Source organism: Eubalaena glacialis, chromosome 2, assembly GCF_028564815.1.
Source record: "Eubalaena glacialis isolate mEubGla1 chromosome 2, mEubGla1.1.hap2.+ XY, whole genome shotgun sequence".
In the NCBI taxonomy this organism is placed as follows: domain Eukaryota; kingdom Metazoa; phylum Chordata; class Mammalia; order Artiodactyla; family Balaenidae; genus Eubalaena; species Eubalaena glacialis.
In genome coordinates, this window is record NC_083717.1 from 149705774 (window position 1) to 149723965 (window position 18192).

An 18192-nucleotide genomic window follows, 5' to 3' on the forward strand; every position below is an offset into this window, starting at 1 on the left:
GCTGCATTGGGTCTTCATCATTGGGTCTTTGTTGCTGCATGCAGGCTTTCTCTAGCTGTGGCGAGCAGGGGCTACTCTTTGATGCGGTGCACGGGCTTCTCATTGCAGTGGCTTCTCTTGCTGCAGAGCACTGGCTCTAGGCGCACGGGCTTCAGTAGCTGTAGCACGTGGGCTCAGTAGTTGTGGCTCACGAGCTCTAGAGTGCAGGCTCAGTAGTTGTGGTGCAAGGGCTTAGCTGCTCCACGGCATGTGGGATCTTCCCAGACCAGGGCTCGAACCTGTGCCCCCTTCATTGGCAGGCGGATTCTTAACCACTGAACCACCAGGGAAGTCCCAATTCAACATTCTTGATTGATCCTAGATTTGGGGGGAAAAAGGCTAAAAAGGGCACTTTGGGGGAAATTTTTTTTAAAAATATTTATTTATTTATTTATTTGGCTACCCCAGGTTTTAGTTGCAGCATGTGAACTCCTAGTTGCAGCATGTGGGATCCAGTTCCCCAACCAGGGATTGAACTCAGGCCCCCTGCATTGGGAGCGTGCAGTCTTGCCCACTGGACCACCAGGGAAGTCCCAAAGATTTTTTTTTCTTAAAAGAAGTTTAATATTATATAGAAAAGGAATAAGTATGATATTTCTTGGTTTCAAAGTTCTGATTTGTAAGTTAAACCAGGTCAATACAAAAACCTTCCTTCAACCAAACAAAAGTAGGAGATTAAAAAAACCTTTTGCAGGGACTTCCCTGGTGGTCCAGTGGTTAAGACTCCACACTTCCACTCCCAGGGGGTACGGGTTCAATCCCTGGTTGGGGAACTAAGATCCTGCATGCCGCATGGCGTGGCCAAAGGAACGAAAGAAAGAAAAAACTTTTTGCAAATCCTTGGTGTTATCAGGTTCCTATGGATCTGAAATATAACACTCAAGGATTATATCCTTAAGTATTATACACTGTGGTAATAAGTAAGTTGAGGAAGTAAAAACAAAATACATGTCAATAAACATGCTTTCCAAAGTAATATAAATAAACTTTTACTTCAGGATCTTGAAATCAAAATTAATTCATACATAATTAATTCAGAATCAAACCTAATGACAAAGCAAGATGAACCAGACAACAGCATAGTAACAATAGCTGATATGTATATAAAACATTACTATGTGCCAGGTAAGTGCTTTTACCTCATTTAATTCTCATAACAACCCTCTAAAGTAGTTACTATTAATATACCCATTTTACAGATGAGTGGACAAAGGCTAGAACTTGCCCAAGGTTATTTAGCTGGTAGTATTGCAGTGGTCCTTTGAGCCCAGGTAGTCTGGCTTTGAAATCTGTGCTCCTAACCTCTATGCTACAATGTTTCTCAATACCAGCTACTAACTAAACAATCAGAAATGTATTCCTTCCCAACCTTAATCATCATGAGACAAGGAATATCCTTTGGCTCCTACACATCTAAATTTTCAACATATTTTGTTCCTTCCAACCTATAAAACTACCCTCGATTTTGAGCCACCTGATTTTACTACTATCCCCCTACCCCAACCCCACCCCTTGTACTTTGCCCTCATTAAGTGGCTGCATTTGTATTAAGTTCTGCTTAGAATACTAACCAAAAAAATGTATGAACTACTTAATTAAATCTTGTTTGTTCAAAATAAAAGAGGAGTTAAACACTTCCCATTACTCTTCAACCACTCTCTTATCAAGGCTTCAAAGACTTGCTCAGAAAAGCACTGCTGATGCTGATAACCAGAGTAGCTTACCAGGAGCACATTATGCGCTGGGCTGCAATGCCATCAAAACAGTATCTTCAATTCTCTTCTGTGTGTATACTGTGTAATAGGATGGGGGGTGGTAGAAATTACGGTAATAAATATACAATATATTTTCTAGAAACACTTCCATTTCATGGAAATACAATATGAAGATCATATCAAGCTAAATATGGAAATGTGAAAGTTTTATTTAAAAAAAAAAAGGCTACACAAATAATTAAAAGTAATATATGAAGAAACTGCCAAAACAAACAAAAGGTCTCATCTACAAAATTATTTACATGTCTAGGGCCCATATTAAAAAAAATACATGGTCCCCTGGGGCCAGTATAGACATAGAGAGCAGTCTATGGTAACACACTTGGGAAGAGGACTTCTGTAGTACTTCCCAGTACATGATATGAACCAAACAAGGAAAACCCTACAAGGTACTTCAATGCTCAGAGGTTTTAAGACCTTGGCTTTGATGATTTTGAAGGTAAGAAACAAAATCAAATCAGCTTCCAATGGGACACGACAGTGGCCTCCAGTCAGTGACCATGACCACAATGCTTCTGAATGGCCCTCTATTTGGGGACAGAGCAATCTGAAGAGATGATAGTTTTGACAGATGCCCTGCTACCTACACCAATATAATTACTACATTATCTTATAAAGACAAACAGCAGTCTTTAAACTCTTTTAAAAATATATAAAGAGTTTCCTAAAGATTTTTTTAAAAGGTCTAGATTCATCAAAGATGAGTAAAAAATCCATTACTTTCCTAAGTTCACTTCCTTACTCTATTCCTGATTAAATGCAAAAGCTGACAGTTTCTGATTCGTAGAAAGATCTAAAGGTTTTTGCTTTTTAGGCAAATTCAGATTCTCCTTCGTTCTTTCTTTCTGGTTTTCAGTTTCGTGACTATCATCGACCACACGTTTTCGTTTCTTTTCTTCAGCTCCATCACTTGCAGTTCCTCCTTTGGCCTTGGCAGCCCATGCCTTTATAAAAATATTGCAGGAGAAAAGTTTTTAGGCACTAACAAAGAAATAGGAAGGACATGATTTTGTTACTTTTGCAGGCAACATTCCTTTATGTAAAGCAGCATAATTAGCACTTGAATTGTTAAACTAATCATTAAGGGTTCTCTTTTTTTTTTTTTTAAACAAATCTCTTATTACTTAATTGCAGGGCACCTTAAAAAATTTACATTCTACCTCTATAACATTTCAATCTAAACTCTGCTTGTATTTAACCATATTAAGTGCAAAACACTGTAACTGCAGGTACTTTTTTAAAAAGAAAACCTTTTATTTTAAGATTATTATAGATTTCCATGCAGTTGTAGGAAATAATACAGAAAGCCACCGTGTTCCCTTTACTCAGTTTCCCTCAATGGTTGCATCTTGCAAAACTGTAGTGCGCTATTACAACTAGGATATTGACATTGATAAAATCCCCTTTTTTATTTCTACTTGTTTGTGTGTGTGTGTGTGTGTGTGTGTGTGTGTGTGTATAATTCTATTGTAGGCTGTGTATTTACCACCGCATTCAGGATACAGAACAGTAGTTCCATAAACATGAGGATCCCACATGTTGCCCCACCCCACTCCTCTCCCAGGTCCTAACCCCTGGCAATCAGTTCTCTGTTCTTCATCCCCATCACTTTGTCATATCAGGAACGTTATATACAGTATACGCTCTTTTGGGATTGGTTTCTACTCACTAAGCAAGAACCTAACAAGCTTCACTCATTTCATTTACCTCTTAAACCTCTTTTAATCTATAACAATTCCTCTTCCTCCTACTTTATTTTCCTTCCTAGTCATTATTGTTGAAAAGGGACCATCTGACCTGTAGTATTTTTCACATTAACAGACTGGATTTAAGAAATGTTTAAGGTTTACACTAAAAATATTGATTACATTTTTAAGTATTCAAAAACACAATCACAACTTTTGCCAAGTCTCTTACTCTTTTCCTGAATAAGGTCTTATTCAGATGTCATTTTATCTAATTCTTTACAATTTTTATCCTTTTACAAATACTTATAAAAAATGAGAAATACAAAGATGCTAATGAGATTCTAAAGGAGGCTAGAGGTGGTAAGACCAGTTTCTAGCTTCCTCATTTTGCAATACTTTTATTCGTAAAAACCAGCTTATCAAGGTAAGTAACTATGTCACAAGGTGCCCATGCTGCACGCAGTCATTCCTAGGGAAGGGAAGTCTGAGATTTATTGATACAACACACACAATCCTTCCCCTTGCAAAAGAAAGCTGCTCTTAGCCTTCTTTCACATGGCAGAAACTGACATGAGGAGCAATAGGTACAAGCCACCTGTACTAATTTCCATATGAAAGGCTAGAACAGAACATCAGATTTTTCCCCCCAAAGCAGTATCCTCATTTCGTATTCAATGTGGAAGTAAATAGCATTTTAAGAAATTCTGCTTACAAGGACTTTAGAGTAGTAGTCCAAAAATGTGAATTAATTTCATTTTTACTTATTAATCTTTTTTGCTTTTGATAAGTAATGCACTTTTTCTTGGGGTATTCCCCTAACTTACAATATGGAGAAACTTATACAGATGTAAGCAGTACATCTGCCAAAAAATTAACCATCAGCACTAAATAATAATTATTATATATCCATAGGTTCAAAGCTGACATTTTGCTTGTTGTACTTTCTCTCCACCAAGAGTTTATCAGAATGTATTTAATTTCTAAAAACAGAAAAAGGCACTTTCTTTAAGAATTTTTAAAACCTGGGAATTCACTAAAGTCCCCATCTCAGTACAATTATCCTTACAAATGGGACCTAATGAAACTTAAAAGCTTTTGTACAGCAAAGGAAACTATAAACAAGATAAAAAGACAATCCTCAGAATGGGAGAAAATATTTGCAAATGAATCAACGGACAATCAAAGGATTAATCTCCAAAACATATAAACAGTTCATGCAACTCAATATCAAAAAAACAAACAACCCAATCAAAAAATGGGCAAGACCTAAATAGACATTTCTCCAAAGAAGATATACAGATGGCCAAGAGGCACGTGAAAAGCTACTCAACATCACTAATTATTAGAGAACTGCAAGTCAAAACTACAATGATGTATCACCTCACACAGGTCAGAATGGGCATCATCAGAAAATCTACAAACAATAAATGCCAGAGAGGGTGTGGAGAAAAGGGAACCCTCTTGCACTGTTGGTGGGAATGCAAACTGATACAGCCACTATGGAGAACAGTATGGAGGTTCCTTAAAAAATTAAAAATAGAATTACCATATGACCCAGCAATCCCACTACTGGGCATATACCCAGAGAAAACCATAATTCAAAAAGACACATGCACCCCAATGTTCACTGCAGCACTATTTACAATAGCCAGGTCATGGAAGCAACCTAAATGTCCATCAACAGAGGAATGGATAAAGAAGATGTGGTACTTATATACAACAGAATATTACTCAACCATAAAAACAAATGAAATTGGGTCATTTATAGAGACGTGGATGGACCTATAGATTGTCATACAGAGTGAAGTAAGTCAGAAAAAGAAGAACAAATATCGTGTATTAACGCATATATGTGGAACCTGGAAAAATGGTACAGATGAACTGGTGTGCAAGGCAGAAACAGAGACACAGATGTAGAGAACGTATGGACAGCAAGGGAGGAAAGCGAGGGCGGGGGGATGAATTGGGAGATTGGGATTGATATATATACACTAATATGTATAAAATAGATAACTAATAAGAATCTGCTGTATAGCACAGGGAACTCCACTTCACTGTACAGTAGAAACTAACACAACATTGTAAAACAACTATACCCCAATAAAAAAAAACAAAAAACAAAACCCTGGGAATTCACTCAAGTCTCAATCTCAGTACAATTAACCTTACTTACCTTCCTTTCTTCAGTTGACAGTACTCTAAATCGAACCATTCCTTCTTTTATTATGTCTGCTTCATCTGAAAAGTCAGGATTGTCAGACAAAATATTACATCTGTTTTCTTCCAGCCACATCTGGAACCCGGTCTTTGGCCTAAAATAGCAGTTACGTAAAAAAATTTTATAATTAAGACACAGTCTTAAAGTGCTTAATGATTTTTCAGGTTAGTGATTAACCATTAGCATACCTATATATAAAGTAAAAGAGACACAGTTAATTACACTTGTTAATATTCATAATTACATATTACTTAAAACTGCCTAGAGACTGCAGGAATAATGAGCTGAAAAATCCTTTATAAGATCAATTCAAAGGGATTACCCACATTTGTATTTTCCAAGTGCAGCAAAACTCTGAACTTTCAACTCTTTTATGAATGTTGACAGGCTCAAGGTCTCCAATCCTACTTAGCCCCTCTAGCCCAATATAACCCTTCCATGTATCTTTGGTAGCCTTTCTCCATTTCCCAAACCAGCTATTTGAAATCGTCACGACTTCTCTCAAGCTCCTCACCCCTGCCCTCACAGCTGACCTGGGAGTGTGTGTCCTTTCTTGTACCATTATTATGTAAAGCATGGACACAGCATACTTGTCAGTTTTATTAGATTTCAGTTCTGACACAAACTGTCTTTAGGTCACAAGTGAAGATTTAGTGCAAACATTTAATATTTACTGAGCACTTTTTTTCTGTATAACCTGTTGATAGTATAAAAAATGGAATCTTCTTAAATAAAAATTTCAGTGTTTAATATCTAAATTAAATTCAGAACAAAAGAGGAAAAATAAAAACCACAGCTATCCCTTCAAATTAAATTGGTTAACATGAGATATTGGTTAAATGAGATACATAACACTAAAAATGAAATGGTGACTTTTGCAATTTAGCTGATGTATTTTAAATAAATCTAGCATACAAGAGATCAAGAAATCTGGTAACACTGAGTTGGCGGACAAACAGGATATGGACAAATAGGAACTCTCATATTGCTGGGGGTGTACAAAATAATACAACATCCATGCAGAACAATTTTGCAATATCTATCGAAATTACAATTGTACATTAGCTTGAACCATACAGGAATCCATCTTACAGCTATAGGTATATAATATTCATAGAGTTATTCACTGTACTACTATTTGTACTAGCAAAAGACTAGCAACTACCTTTTGTCCACCAGTAGAGAACTAAATAAATTATGGTATAGCCATTCAATGGAAGTAAAAAGATTAAAGAAACTCTTCATGTAGTAATAAGAAATCATCTGCAAAAGCTATTAAATGAAAAAAATAAGGCACAGAACAATGAGTATACTACCATTTCTGTAAAACTAAAAAAAATAGATAAATCTAAGTGTACATGCATAGGATAATTCCAGAAGGCTATATAAGAAACTTGTGCAGTGACTATTTGTGGAGGGGAAACTGGGTGGATAGGGAAAAGATTTACTCTTCATCACACATCTTTTTCTATCTTTTGACTGTGTTTCTCCCATGTAACTATACTAACGATTTAAAAACAAACAAATGAAAAAATGTACTAATTATAAAATATAGTGTCCCAGCAAAACGTATCCACAATTTAAAACATGTATGCAGTTTATCAAAGCATACTTTAATAAGTAATATAAATAGACATTAATCAATATTTGTGGCTTCCCTAAAGTTACAAGTGTTCAGAATGCCTACTACCTGTGCCAATGTATTATTTACATGAATGAATAATAGGGCCACATAATTTTGTATTGCTACTTCTGTATGCCTTTTATTGGAATACTACACCTTGAGAACACTAAATTTCTCTATGTACTGACCTTTGGTTTTCAGTGTTTTGAGGACACATAGCTGGGGTTTCAGATGATGGATTTTTAGGATTTTCTTCTTTTACTTCCTCAGTCCTATCAGCTTGGGAAGTTCTTTTCCGGAAAAAGGATGCTGCAGATGCCTGTAAAAACAAACATAATGAATACCGCAACAAAATCTAGTATGATTTTATATGTTACAAGCAAATTTTGAAAAATGTGGAGAAATATTTATAATTATTTAGAATTCTTACACCAACATGTGAAGTCCCGAGAGGTTCTCTGTTGAAAATAAACATGTATAAACACATACACAAAACCCAAAAAAACTGTACCTCAAATTTCATGTATTCTAGATGAATAAAATTATATGAAATGGAAAGTACAAACGATAGGTCTATTTTACTGATGACAAATCTGTGATAAAATACCAAAACTGGGACAAAATCTGGGAGGCAAAATCAGAATACAGAACAAGGAAAGATTAGGGCCAGGTACTAAACCAGCTGTCATTAAATAGGGACATGCATCAGAACCATTTGGAAAATGAAAAAAAATACAGATAGATGCATGAGTCCCTGTCCTGGGTCTACATATTTTTAAAAAGTGATTCTGATGCAAAACCAGAATTGAGAACCATTGCCCTCACTAGACAATCAGTTATAAACAACTGGAGCCTCCTGTCTCATACCTGAAAGAGTGAACAAAACTAAAGTAAGACAAACAGACTATGAGTTGTGTACTGCAGATGGGGGCAGTTGAAATCATACCTGCTTAGACTTTGGTTTTGGAACCAGAGGCTTTATAACTGGAGACTTTTCATAATTTGTAGCTCGATGAAGTGCAGTAGATTTCTTGGATGATTTGTTCATATTGTCTAAAATATTAGTTGAACGTACTGAATTCACTGAAATGGATGGCTCTTTGGAATTGCCTGATACCTAAAAAGCAAACTAATATTAGCATTTAATGTTTAAAGAAGAAAAAAAGAAAATGCCAAGAGATTTATTTTTCCTTTAAATTTCTGTTAAGTTTGTATTGTAGTCTCACCTTCGGAATTGAATATATTTGGTATAATCCAAATTAAGACTGATGCACATATTCCCAAATACCACATCCCCAAGTTTTGAAAACCTTCAAAACTGTAGGTTCTCAGAAGATAAGTAGAAAATGTAACTCTTGGTCCAAGCAGGAACTAGTGCTGCTTTCATCTTTGTTTATTTTAAAATATTTACTTATTTAAATATTTTAAAATTTAATCTGTTGCAGTCTTTAATGCCTCTTAAGTCTGGGAAGGGTCATCTGGTAGTTTGGAAATATTTCTCTGTATGGAAATGTATTTAAATAATAGAAAACATCACTGGAAAGAGTTTACCTTGAAGGGGTTTATTCGTCCTTGGTTGCTAGAGGTAACTGCACCTTTCATAAGAAAGAAACCCTCACTTAATAGTGGTAAAACTCAGAAGACTTATGACTTCTACAAGAATAATGGAATATTTTAATCTGTATTATATGAAAATAATGTACTTTGCAACTTTAAAACTATTAATAACTATATATGACCTCCTTCCTATTTCTAAGACAAAATAAAAGCTATTAGATGATGGGAACTATCCCAATTTGCCACTAGGAAATATACAGATACAATATGTAGAGATCTATTCTTTTCTCCTGTTACCAGGGAAGAATGGTGCCTTATTTTAGCTAGTTAATAACTCCTCTATGAATGCTCTAGATCCCACGCACTCCTGCTTTTCAAGAAACTTGTGCTATCAATGGCTACACGTGTCATCTTTGACTTTTCCTTCTTTATTGGCTCAAGTTTCCCAACTTAAAGAAACAAACAAAAACCAAACACGCTCTCTGCCACATCCCCTTCTCGCCCCCCACATAATTTTCTCTCACCTCCCCTAAGCAGCCAAATTTCTCAAGAGTTGTCTACACAGCTATTCCCATTTCCTCACTATTCATATGTTCCTCCATCCACTACATGGCTTCCAGCCCTACTACCCTGCAGAATCTGCTCTTGCTAAGAACTCAGTAAACTCTATGAGGCCAAAACTGGTGGATCTTTTCCAGCCATCACCTTGTTTGACCTCTCAACAGCACTCCACATAGCAGAGTGTTCCTTTCTTCTTGATACTATCTCCCCTTTGACTTCTGAGATACTGCATTCCCTGGCTTACCTCCTTCCTCATTTTCTTTTCTTTTTTTTTTTGACTACTACAAATACCAACATTTATTCAACATAACTGATAAAAAGTACTGCATAGTATCCTGTAAAGCAGGTCACTCCTTTAAATAAAGAGAGAGAGACAAGAGTTAAAGGCAAAAACACAAATGGAAACTTCCTAGTTTTATGTTGAATACAAAGGCCTCAAATAAAAACCTATGGCTTTAACCAACATCCTTTGCCACTGTCCTTTGTGTCTTCCTTACAATATGACTTGCTAACAGTCACAAAACAGTTTAATGCCTCTGTCAACCACAAGAAAGTACTAAAATCACCATAATATAGGTTATATTAAGTCTACCAGCAATTTGGCAAAGAACAGAATGACTGAGGTAATACAGGTGGACTGCACGTGGTTACTAAGATAACTGGCACTTTTTGATAACATGATTTTTAAGGATCTGTGCTTGCCACACCCATGCTGAAACTCTGACAATTCCAATCCATAATCTACTTATTCTATGATATTAAGTTTGAAATTAATGCAGAGCAATTCAACTTAAATGTGGTGCTTCAATACCACTAGATGCTACATTGTTCGATTTAAAACCCTGGTTTATTTATCATTTAACTAAAATTTAGGAACGATTTGCTCAGACAAATCACATCTTCTGAATCTATCTTGTCTGTTTCTTAGACTTACATACTGAAAACCACAGGAAAGTTATAGGAAAGACACCTACAAAATTTAAAAAAAAGAATTATACATCTTGATCATTTTTTAAAATTACGAATTGCCTGCAAAACTAACTCAGCACAATTTCAAAACAATTAAAAAAGAAATGAGGGGCTTCCCTGGTGGCGCAGTAGTTGAGAATCTGCCTGCCAATGCAGGGGACAGGGGTTCGAGCCCTGGTCTGGGAAGTTCCCACATGCCGCGGAGCAACTGGGCCCGTGAGCCACAATTACTGAGCCTGCGTGTCTGGAGCCTGTGCTCCGCAACAAGAGGCCGCAATAGTGAGAGGCCCGCGCACCGCGATGAAGAGTGGCCTCCGCTTGCCACAACTAGAGAAAGCCCTTGCAGAGAAACGAAGACCCAACACAGCCATAAATAAAAATAAATAAATTAATTTAAAAACAAACAAACAAACAAATGTGCTCTTTAAAAAAAAAAAAAGAGTAAGGAGAGCTTTTAAAAAAAAAAAAAAAAAAGAAAGAAATGAGGTTGCTTATGAACGCCATAGCTTTGGTGACAACTTAGAACCAAACTTTAGATCTGCAGTTGATCCAGACCTAAACATTTTGCTCATGCCTGATGTTCCCATTTATTTGCAGGGCTTTATGGCTACAGCACATTCTTCACTCATTGCACACATGACAGACACCTGCACATCTTCACCTGCATTGTATTTTCCTTCTATTTCTTTGCCTAGTTCACCTTCTGGCAGCTTAAGATCCTCACGAACTTCACCAGTTTCTGTCAGCAGGGAAAGGTAACCATCCTGAATGCATATCAGTTGATAATCATTTCTCTTAATATTTGGAACATCCGTGTTGTGAGTAGAAGGGCAAATATCTTCATATTTTTTGCCCGTGAAAATATCAATTCCAACAAGGTGAACCTTGACATGACCGTGCTTTCCAGTTTTGGAAGTTGACATCTCCACTATTTTGCATGGTCGTCCTTTGAGCATCACGAAGCCGTTTTTGCGCAGGGCCAAACACTGCATAGGGTAAGTGCTGGAAGCCCCAGCATCTCCAGTAGTGATATCAATTTCATCCGCCATGGTGGGCTGGGGAGATGGTTGCTTTTCTGAGGGTACTTTCAGCAGGGAAAGAGCGCCTTTCGCCTGCATAACCGCGCCAGTCCCCCACAGCTGCGGCAGCGGCAGCGGTGGCGACCGCGGCAGTTCCAAGAGACCCCTCATTTTCTTTTGATGGTTCATCCTCCTCCTCCTCCTTCTCTCTAGGCCTAACCTCATTTTTCTCCTCACTTTGATCCTCCCCCAGTGCTCACTCACCCATACCCATGGTTTAAACTGCTATACTTATGTCAACAATTTTCACTTTATATCTCCATCCCAGAGATACTACTTTCCTGAGCTCCTGACCCAAACAGCCAATAGTAATTCATCGCCCTCCTATCTAAACCTACATTTCCCTAGTGTTTCCTGACTCAGTAAATGGCACCATCATTCACTCAAGTACTCAAGCCAGAAACTGACAGTTATTCTTCACACCCTGAACTTCCATACTCTCTATATCATCTTCAGAAACACCTCTTCAATTCCTCCCATTCTTTCTACCAGCAATCACCACCACCCCAGTCTATTCAATCTCACTTGGGACTACCTCAGAAGTCTCCTTATATGCAGTCCTCCTCTTCACAGTGTGCCATACTCTGCCCCTGATTAAAGCCTACAATAGCCTCCCAGCAACCTCAGAATGAAGATCAAAATCCTACCATGGCCTACATGGATCTGCACGGTTTGGCTCCAAAACCATTCAGCACCCCTTTCTCTTTGCTCTCTGTGCTCTTCAAGCCTCTCTTACAGTCTTCACACATGCTGTTCCTTAAGCCCACATGCTTTTCTTCTGCTCCCACCCACCTTTGCCTGGCTGACTCATTCATCCTTTAGATCTCTGCTTTAAACATTCCACGTGGCGGCTTCCCTGGTGGCGTAGTGGTTAAGAATCCGCCTGCCAATGCAGGGGACACGGGTTCGAGCCCTGGTCTGGGAAGATCCCACATGCTGCAGAGCAACTAAGCCCCTGTGCCACAACTACTAAGCCCGCGTGCCACATCTACTGAAGCCCGCGGGCCTAGAGCCCGTGCTCCGCAACAAGAGAAGCCACCGCCATAAGAAGCCCGCGCACCACAACGAAGAGCAGCCCCTGCTCGCCGCAACTAGAGAAAGCCCGCGGGCAGCAACGAAGACCCAACACAGCCAAAAATAAATTTAAAAAATAAATAAACATTCCATGAAGCCTTCCTTGGGGTCCCAAACCATCCCCCACCACTGACTAGATTACAGCCACCTGTTATATGCTCTTTTAATAATCTGTACACATGTAAAAGTATATTAAAATCAAACTTATATATATATACTTTTAAAAGCCAGCTGGTACTATAAGGTTTATGCAGGGATCAAACATGCATGTCTACTTGACCACTGTAGCCCCCCACCCCAGGCAAATACTAGACACAAAATAGGCATTTAATAAGTATTTGTTAAATGACCACTGTTTCACAAACATTTCTGATTAAAAACAACAACGAAGCAGGCCCTGAAGAGTAAGGTGTATTTGAGTAGATGTATCACTGTAAAGACTACTTCAAAATTTTCTCGATATTACAAAATCAAAATTTTCTTACCTGACTTAATAGCTGGCATATCAGAGGAATTTACACTTTTGAAAAATGGGTTTTCTCCTACAGAATAATTAAGATAAAACAATACAATGTAAATGGGAAGATAAAGTCATCTTCTGTAATCAACAATCAGACAGGAAAGATGTCTTGAAAAAGTATGGGTATTCAATTTCCCTCAGCCAAGTAAAAGGGGAGAAGTCACACACATGACACATCTCATCTTTAAACTGCCTTAAAAATGTTATCTTACCATGTTTGTGTATTTCTGGTTTTTCTTCTATATCATCAGCTTCTCCAGTATCCTCTGAATCTTCTTCAACTTGATTTCTGAGCCTTGGCTGACTCCACTCTGTAGGAGTATTACTGTAACTAAAAGACAATATTATTCAATAAAGAGCTATAAAAAGACCAAGTCAACATTCAGGATGGTAAAACTCAAACATTTCTTACCCAGCATTCAACTTTTTTCTGAAATCCTCTTCTTCTTCTTCCTCTTCTTCAGCATGGGTGGCTGCCGATTCTGCTGCTTTCTCTACAGCCAGTTCACTAAGTCTCTGGGCCAATATTAATCTCCGAGAACGAGAAGCATATTTAATGGCTAAACTCACAGCATTTTGAGTCATTAGATCAGCAAGTTCCACACAACGAAATTCCCGCTCCAGTTTACAAGAAAGCTAAAGGAAAAAAAGGGGGAAAGAAGTCAAATTATGTTGAGTAAAACTTTTTAAAAATAAAAGAATGATACTACTAATAGAACTGAGAAAAGTTTTCTTGATACTGTATCCCTGATTCTAAGAGGCACATTTTTACACATCTTAACATCTCTCTCTGAAGTTGAGAAGCGTCTTACAATTGACGGTGAGTCAGTTTAATTGGCAGCATTTCTTTCTGTCTTAGTGACTTAAATAAGTAAAATAATGGTGCATTTTACAATCAACAATGAAATATGACATATCATTTCAAGTTATTGGTTGCAAGGAGAGTAAGAGATTTATTTAAAAATTCAAAAATGGTTCTCCTAAATTTGTTTTCCTGCTCATTCCACCACCTGCACTCACAAAACAGGGTAGCAAATTGAAAGAAAGAATAAATTGTAAGTGATTTGTTATTACTTTGCCTAGAATTGGCACACAAATGCTACTAAGTGAATGTGGGTAGGCAAATAGATTCATCCATTAGCTTTTTAAGTATGATTGTCCATGATCTCTAACTACCAGAAACAGTTATACAACTTCCAAATTAGCAAACAACCTCCTTTTTCTTGCTCTATTTTTTATACTTACAATATAAAATGAAAAACCTTCATTTATCATGACTTTTTCTTTTGGTATGAATTTTGACGACTCAAAGTGAGGCAACTGAAGTACAATGTGAGGAAAACTAATACTTCGAAGACTACTAAAGGTCTCATAATTCATAGAAGTATTACTTTGTTACTTAGACATGTCAAGTCTGATTCATCAGCACAGACGCTTTAGATATTTACCTGCATGTCCTTCTCAAGTTTTCCAGAATCACTTATCTATAAGCAGTACTTCTCAATCAGGGTGGTACTCTGCCTCAGAGGGCATTTGGAAATGAAAGTAGTATGGTTTTCCCAGTAATTAGGTGGAACTATGGGCATCTGCCTGGGGGCAGGAATGCTAAAGAACTAACAGGATGCTACTAGCACCCTGCTGAGGAACACTTCACCCCAGTGGAAAAGCTCCTCTAAGGCTAAATGGTAAATAAATCAAACATGTTTCCTTACATATGTTGTAGGAAATAAAAAGGTTACTAGTTCATGTTGGTGTACAAATGGGACTTTGTGAATGGAACAAAACTTACTCGATAGTAAACTAATTAAATTTCTTTAACACTAAATGCAAGGCAGTGTTGCATAGAGGTGAGAGTAGTGAATGTCACCTTTTGGAGACAAGTTACAATAAACTCTGTGGTCTCAGATATCACTTTTCCCTCAGGAGTTTTTTTCCTCAACTTTAAAATGAAAAGTCTGAGCCATTTACTCTCTTAGGAAATACTGAGGTGCACTATGTATCAGACACTACATCAGTGCCTGGCATACATTAGTGAACAGGACATGGTCACTGCCCTCAAGGTGTTTACAGTCTAGTGCAAGAAGAGCACAGAAGAAATTACATTATACTCCTCCTCATAAGCCAACCTGGAATGAGGACACAAACTCATGAATCTTATGTTTCAAAAAGTTCTTTTGTCTCTAAAGATAACTGTACTTAAATATCCAGGGGACCAAACCTGGTCACTGGCTACAAACTTTTACCTAAGAGGATAACAAAAGGCAGGCATATCTAAAAGCCTGATCAAAGTTCTTAAGACTGCTCAGCCTGCAGACCTAAACGTCTACACTCAAACTTTATTTGCTGCACATGATAAGAGAGGAGCTACAGCCAGTTCTCAAACTTTATTAATAAGCATCTGAATCACCTACAGGGCCTATTAAAACACAGACCAGTCGGCAAAAACAAAAAAGGGAGGTAGCACCAGAAGAGTTTATTTCCTCCTATGATCTTAGATACAAGGCAATGTCTTAAATATTTTAACTGCAACGTGAACTGGGAAACAGAACTTTTAAGGGAGAAAAACACCATCAGATACAACTTAAGAATTCTAGGTTGTGGAACCTGGTGCTAATTCACATACCATTAAGAAATATATGTATAACTGATTCACTTTGTTATAAAGCAGAAACTAACACACCATTGTAAAGCAATTATACTCCAAAAAAAAAAAAAATTATCAGACAGAACTAGTAAAAGATCACTCTGAAGAATATGCCCCTGGAATATTTCCCCTACATGTGGGTCATTCCAGGAACAATAGCAGGTACTAAACTGTATGGGTAAAAGTCAAAGGTACAATAAAGAGATGTTTCCTATACATAGGGGCTCTTGGGTACAAAAACTAAATTTCAATAATTGTAATAAAAAATGGGAATGATTAACAACCTCTAAGTGGAATTTTTATCCTATATAAGTAGAATTTAACATTCAGTTCACATCAGCACAGTATGATGTTAAAGACCAATTGATTAAAAAAAAAAAAAAAAAGAAATTCAACCTAGAGAAAAGCAATTAACTTTTCTTCCCCACTATACTTATTTTACTCACCGCAAGCATTTTCATTAAAAGTTCCTGTTGTTCTTTTATTGCTTGATTTTTAGTGCTCTCTTCATATTCATAACCATTTTTAGCTAAATAATCAAGGTGGTTGTGAAACGTAACTGAACGCCAGTACTGTTCCTGCAAAAGTGGAAAAACTGCTTAGAGCCAACTATCAGCTGAATACCACGCAAGTGTTAAACATTTATCATACGATACCAGTTTCTGAATAAAATATTTTCTGAAATATTCCTTTCTACAGCTTATTTTACAATTCTAATGTGATATTATGCCCTGACTTAATCTTCTATCCTTAAAAAAAAAAGGGAAATACAGTGACCCTTGAATAATGTAGCAGGTAGAGGCGCCTACCCTCTGTGTAGTTGAAAATCTGCATATAACTTATAGTCAGCCCTCCATATATATGCAGTTCCTCCGTATCTGAGGTTCGGCATCCTCAGATTCAACCAATCTTGCATGGTGCAGTACTGTAGTATTTACTACTGAAAAAAACCCATGTATAAATGGACCCACACAGTTCAAACCCATGTTCTTCAAGGGTCAACTGTATATAGCATTTTAAAGTTTCCTAGCTATCATAGCTGATGCTCAGAGAACTTGGTAAACTAGATTTTTATAAGCTGATTTGTTTCTTGTTTAGAATAACTAACTGCAAGATAGCGAAAGACTTTTGATGACACAGGGCTAGGAGTAAGGTGAGGCAAGCCTGGCGCCTAAGGGTACAAAATTCATGGAGGCACGTCCTCTTAGGCACTTGTCCAAGCCCGAGAGTGAGTGCCTTACCCTAGTGAGGCCCTGACAGTCACACCCATTTACCTCTTAGACAAAGTCCCCGGAAGCAGCCCTCTTCCCTCACAGCTACTGCTATTTCTTTAATTATAGAGTAATGAATACTCAACACTGGTCATCAGAATAATTTTAAATGTCTGTGTCACAGGCAGGGTATTCTCAAACTCAGAGTGTCAAGGTAAGATTTGTGCATACCTCCATTTGTCCTTTCTCTGTGGCAGTCTGACAGTAAGGAAGCTTAAAGGATAATACAGCTACAGCAGGGCGTGGAAGGGTGGGAGGAAATCGAGAACCTTTGCAAGGAATACACCTGTCAGGAAAGAAACGGTCTCACCATAAAAACTTTCTAAAATATCATAAAAACTGCTACATTATAAATTTTCCAAAAGTTAGTAACTTGGAATAATATTATTCCAATAGCTGGCTTAATAATATACAAAAGATTCCTCTTTTAAAAAAGTACTTTAGGCCTGATTAAGTACCAAAATTATCCCTCCACGTACTTCAAGAACTTCAAAAATCCCTCCTCACATCAGTTTTATTAAATTAACAATCACTAAAAGTGAAATCAGCTCTTTTCAGATTTTCCTTAGCAAAATGCCCACTTTCAAAATACAGAAGTTGTGCCATAAACACTTGTTATGGGATCCATCTTATAAAACAGACCGCCCTAAGATAAAATGCTGATAAAGCATATTCACTTTCATTCATCAGTTGGAAATACTTGGTACTGTTGGTAGAAAGTGTCATATAAGAGAAAAAGAGGGTGAAATGTCCAATAAGTGTTTATTATTAGATATTGGTGAGAGTGAAGCAGAAAATCCATTATCATTATAAAAAGGTTATACTGTATATCTGCTCTGCTAAATGAAGGGTTGCCTTATGTGGTAATAGTTCATTTGGCAAGGACTTTTCTGACTAGAATATGTAAGGCACTCATATATGCCCATCAGGATGAGTACCAATGCAATTTATGAATTAAAAAGCATTCATCAGGGCTTCCTTGGTGGCGCAGTGGTTGAGAATCTGCTTGCCAATGCAGGGGACACGGGTTCGAGCCCTGGTCTGGGAAGATCCCACATGCCGCGGAGCAACTGGGCCCGTGAGCCACAATTACTGAGCCTGCGCGTCTGGGCCTGTGCTCCGCAACAAGAGAGGCCCCGATAGTGAAAGGCTCACGCATCGCGATGAAGAGTG

At 37.5% G+C, this 18192-nt stretch overlaps 2 protein-coding genes across 2 annotated transcripts in view; both read right to left on the minus strand.

The window, feature by feature from the left end:
* Nucleotides 1-2492: 2492 nt before the first annotated feature.
* Nucleotides 2493-18192, minus strand: part of WDHD1 (WD repeat and HMG-box DNA binding protein 1) — a 63111-nt gene continuing 47411 nt past the window's right edge. The window contains exons 17-26 of the mRNA XM_061182586.1: nucleotides 17191-17305; nucleotides 16195-16326; nucleotides 13517-13740; nucleotides 13317-13435; nucleotides 13070-13126; nucleotides 8896-8939; nucleotides 8291-8461; nucleotides 7533-7663; nucleotides 5676-5814; nucleotides 2493-2758 (exon numbers count right to left, since the gene is read on the minus strand). Coding sequence (XP_061038569.1) covers nucleotides 2558-2758; nucleotides 5676-5814; nucleotides 7533-7663; nucleotides 8291-8461; nucleotides 8896-8939; nucleotides 13070-13126; nucleotides 13317-13435; nucleotides 13517-13740; nucleotides 16195-16326; nucleotides 17191-17305 — 1333 coding nt within the window. The 3' untranslated portion in view covers nucleotides 2493-2557. The remainder of the gene's footprint in view (nucleotides 2759-5675; nucleotides 5815-7532; nucleotides 7664-8290; nucleotides 8462-8895; nucleotides 8940-13069; nucleotides 13127-13316; nucleotides 13436-13516; nucleotides 13741-16194; nucleotides 16327-17190; nucleotides 17306-18192) is intronic.
* LOC133085492 (eukaryotic translation initiation factor 5A-2-like) lies at nucleotides 10924-11581 on the minus strand. Its single transcript, XM_061182585.1, has one exon. It carries the CDS (start codon nucleotides 11547-11549, stop codon nucleotides 11019-11021), a length of 531 nt encoding a protein of 176 aa, XP_061038568.1. The 5' UTR covers nucleotides 11550-11581; the 3' UTR covers nucleotides 10924-11018.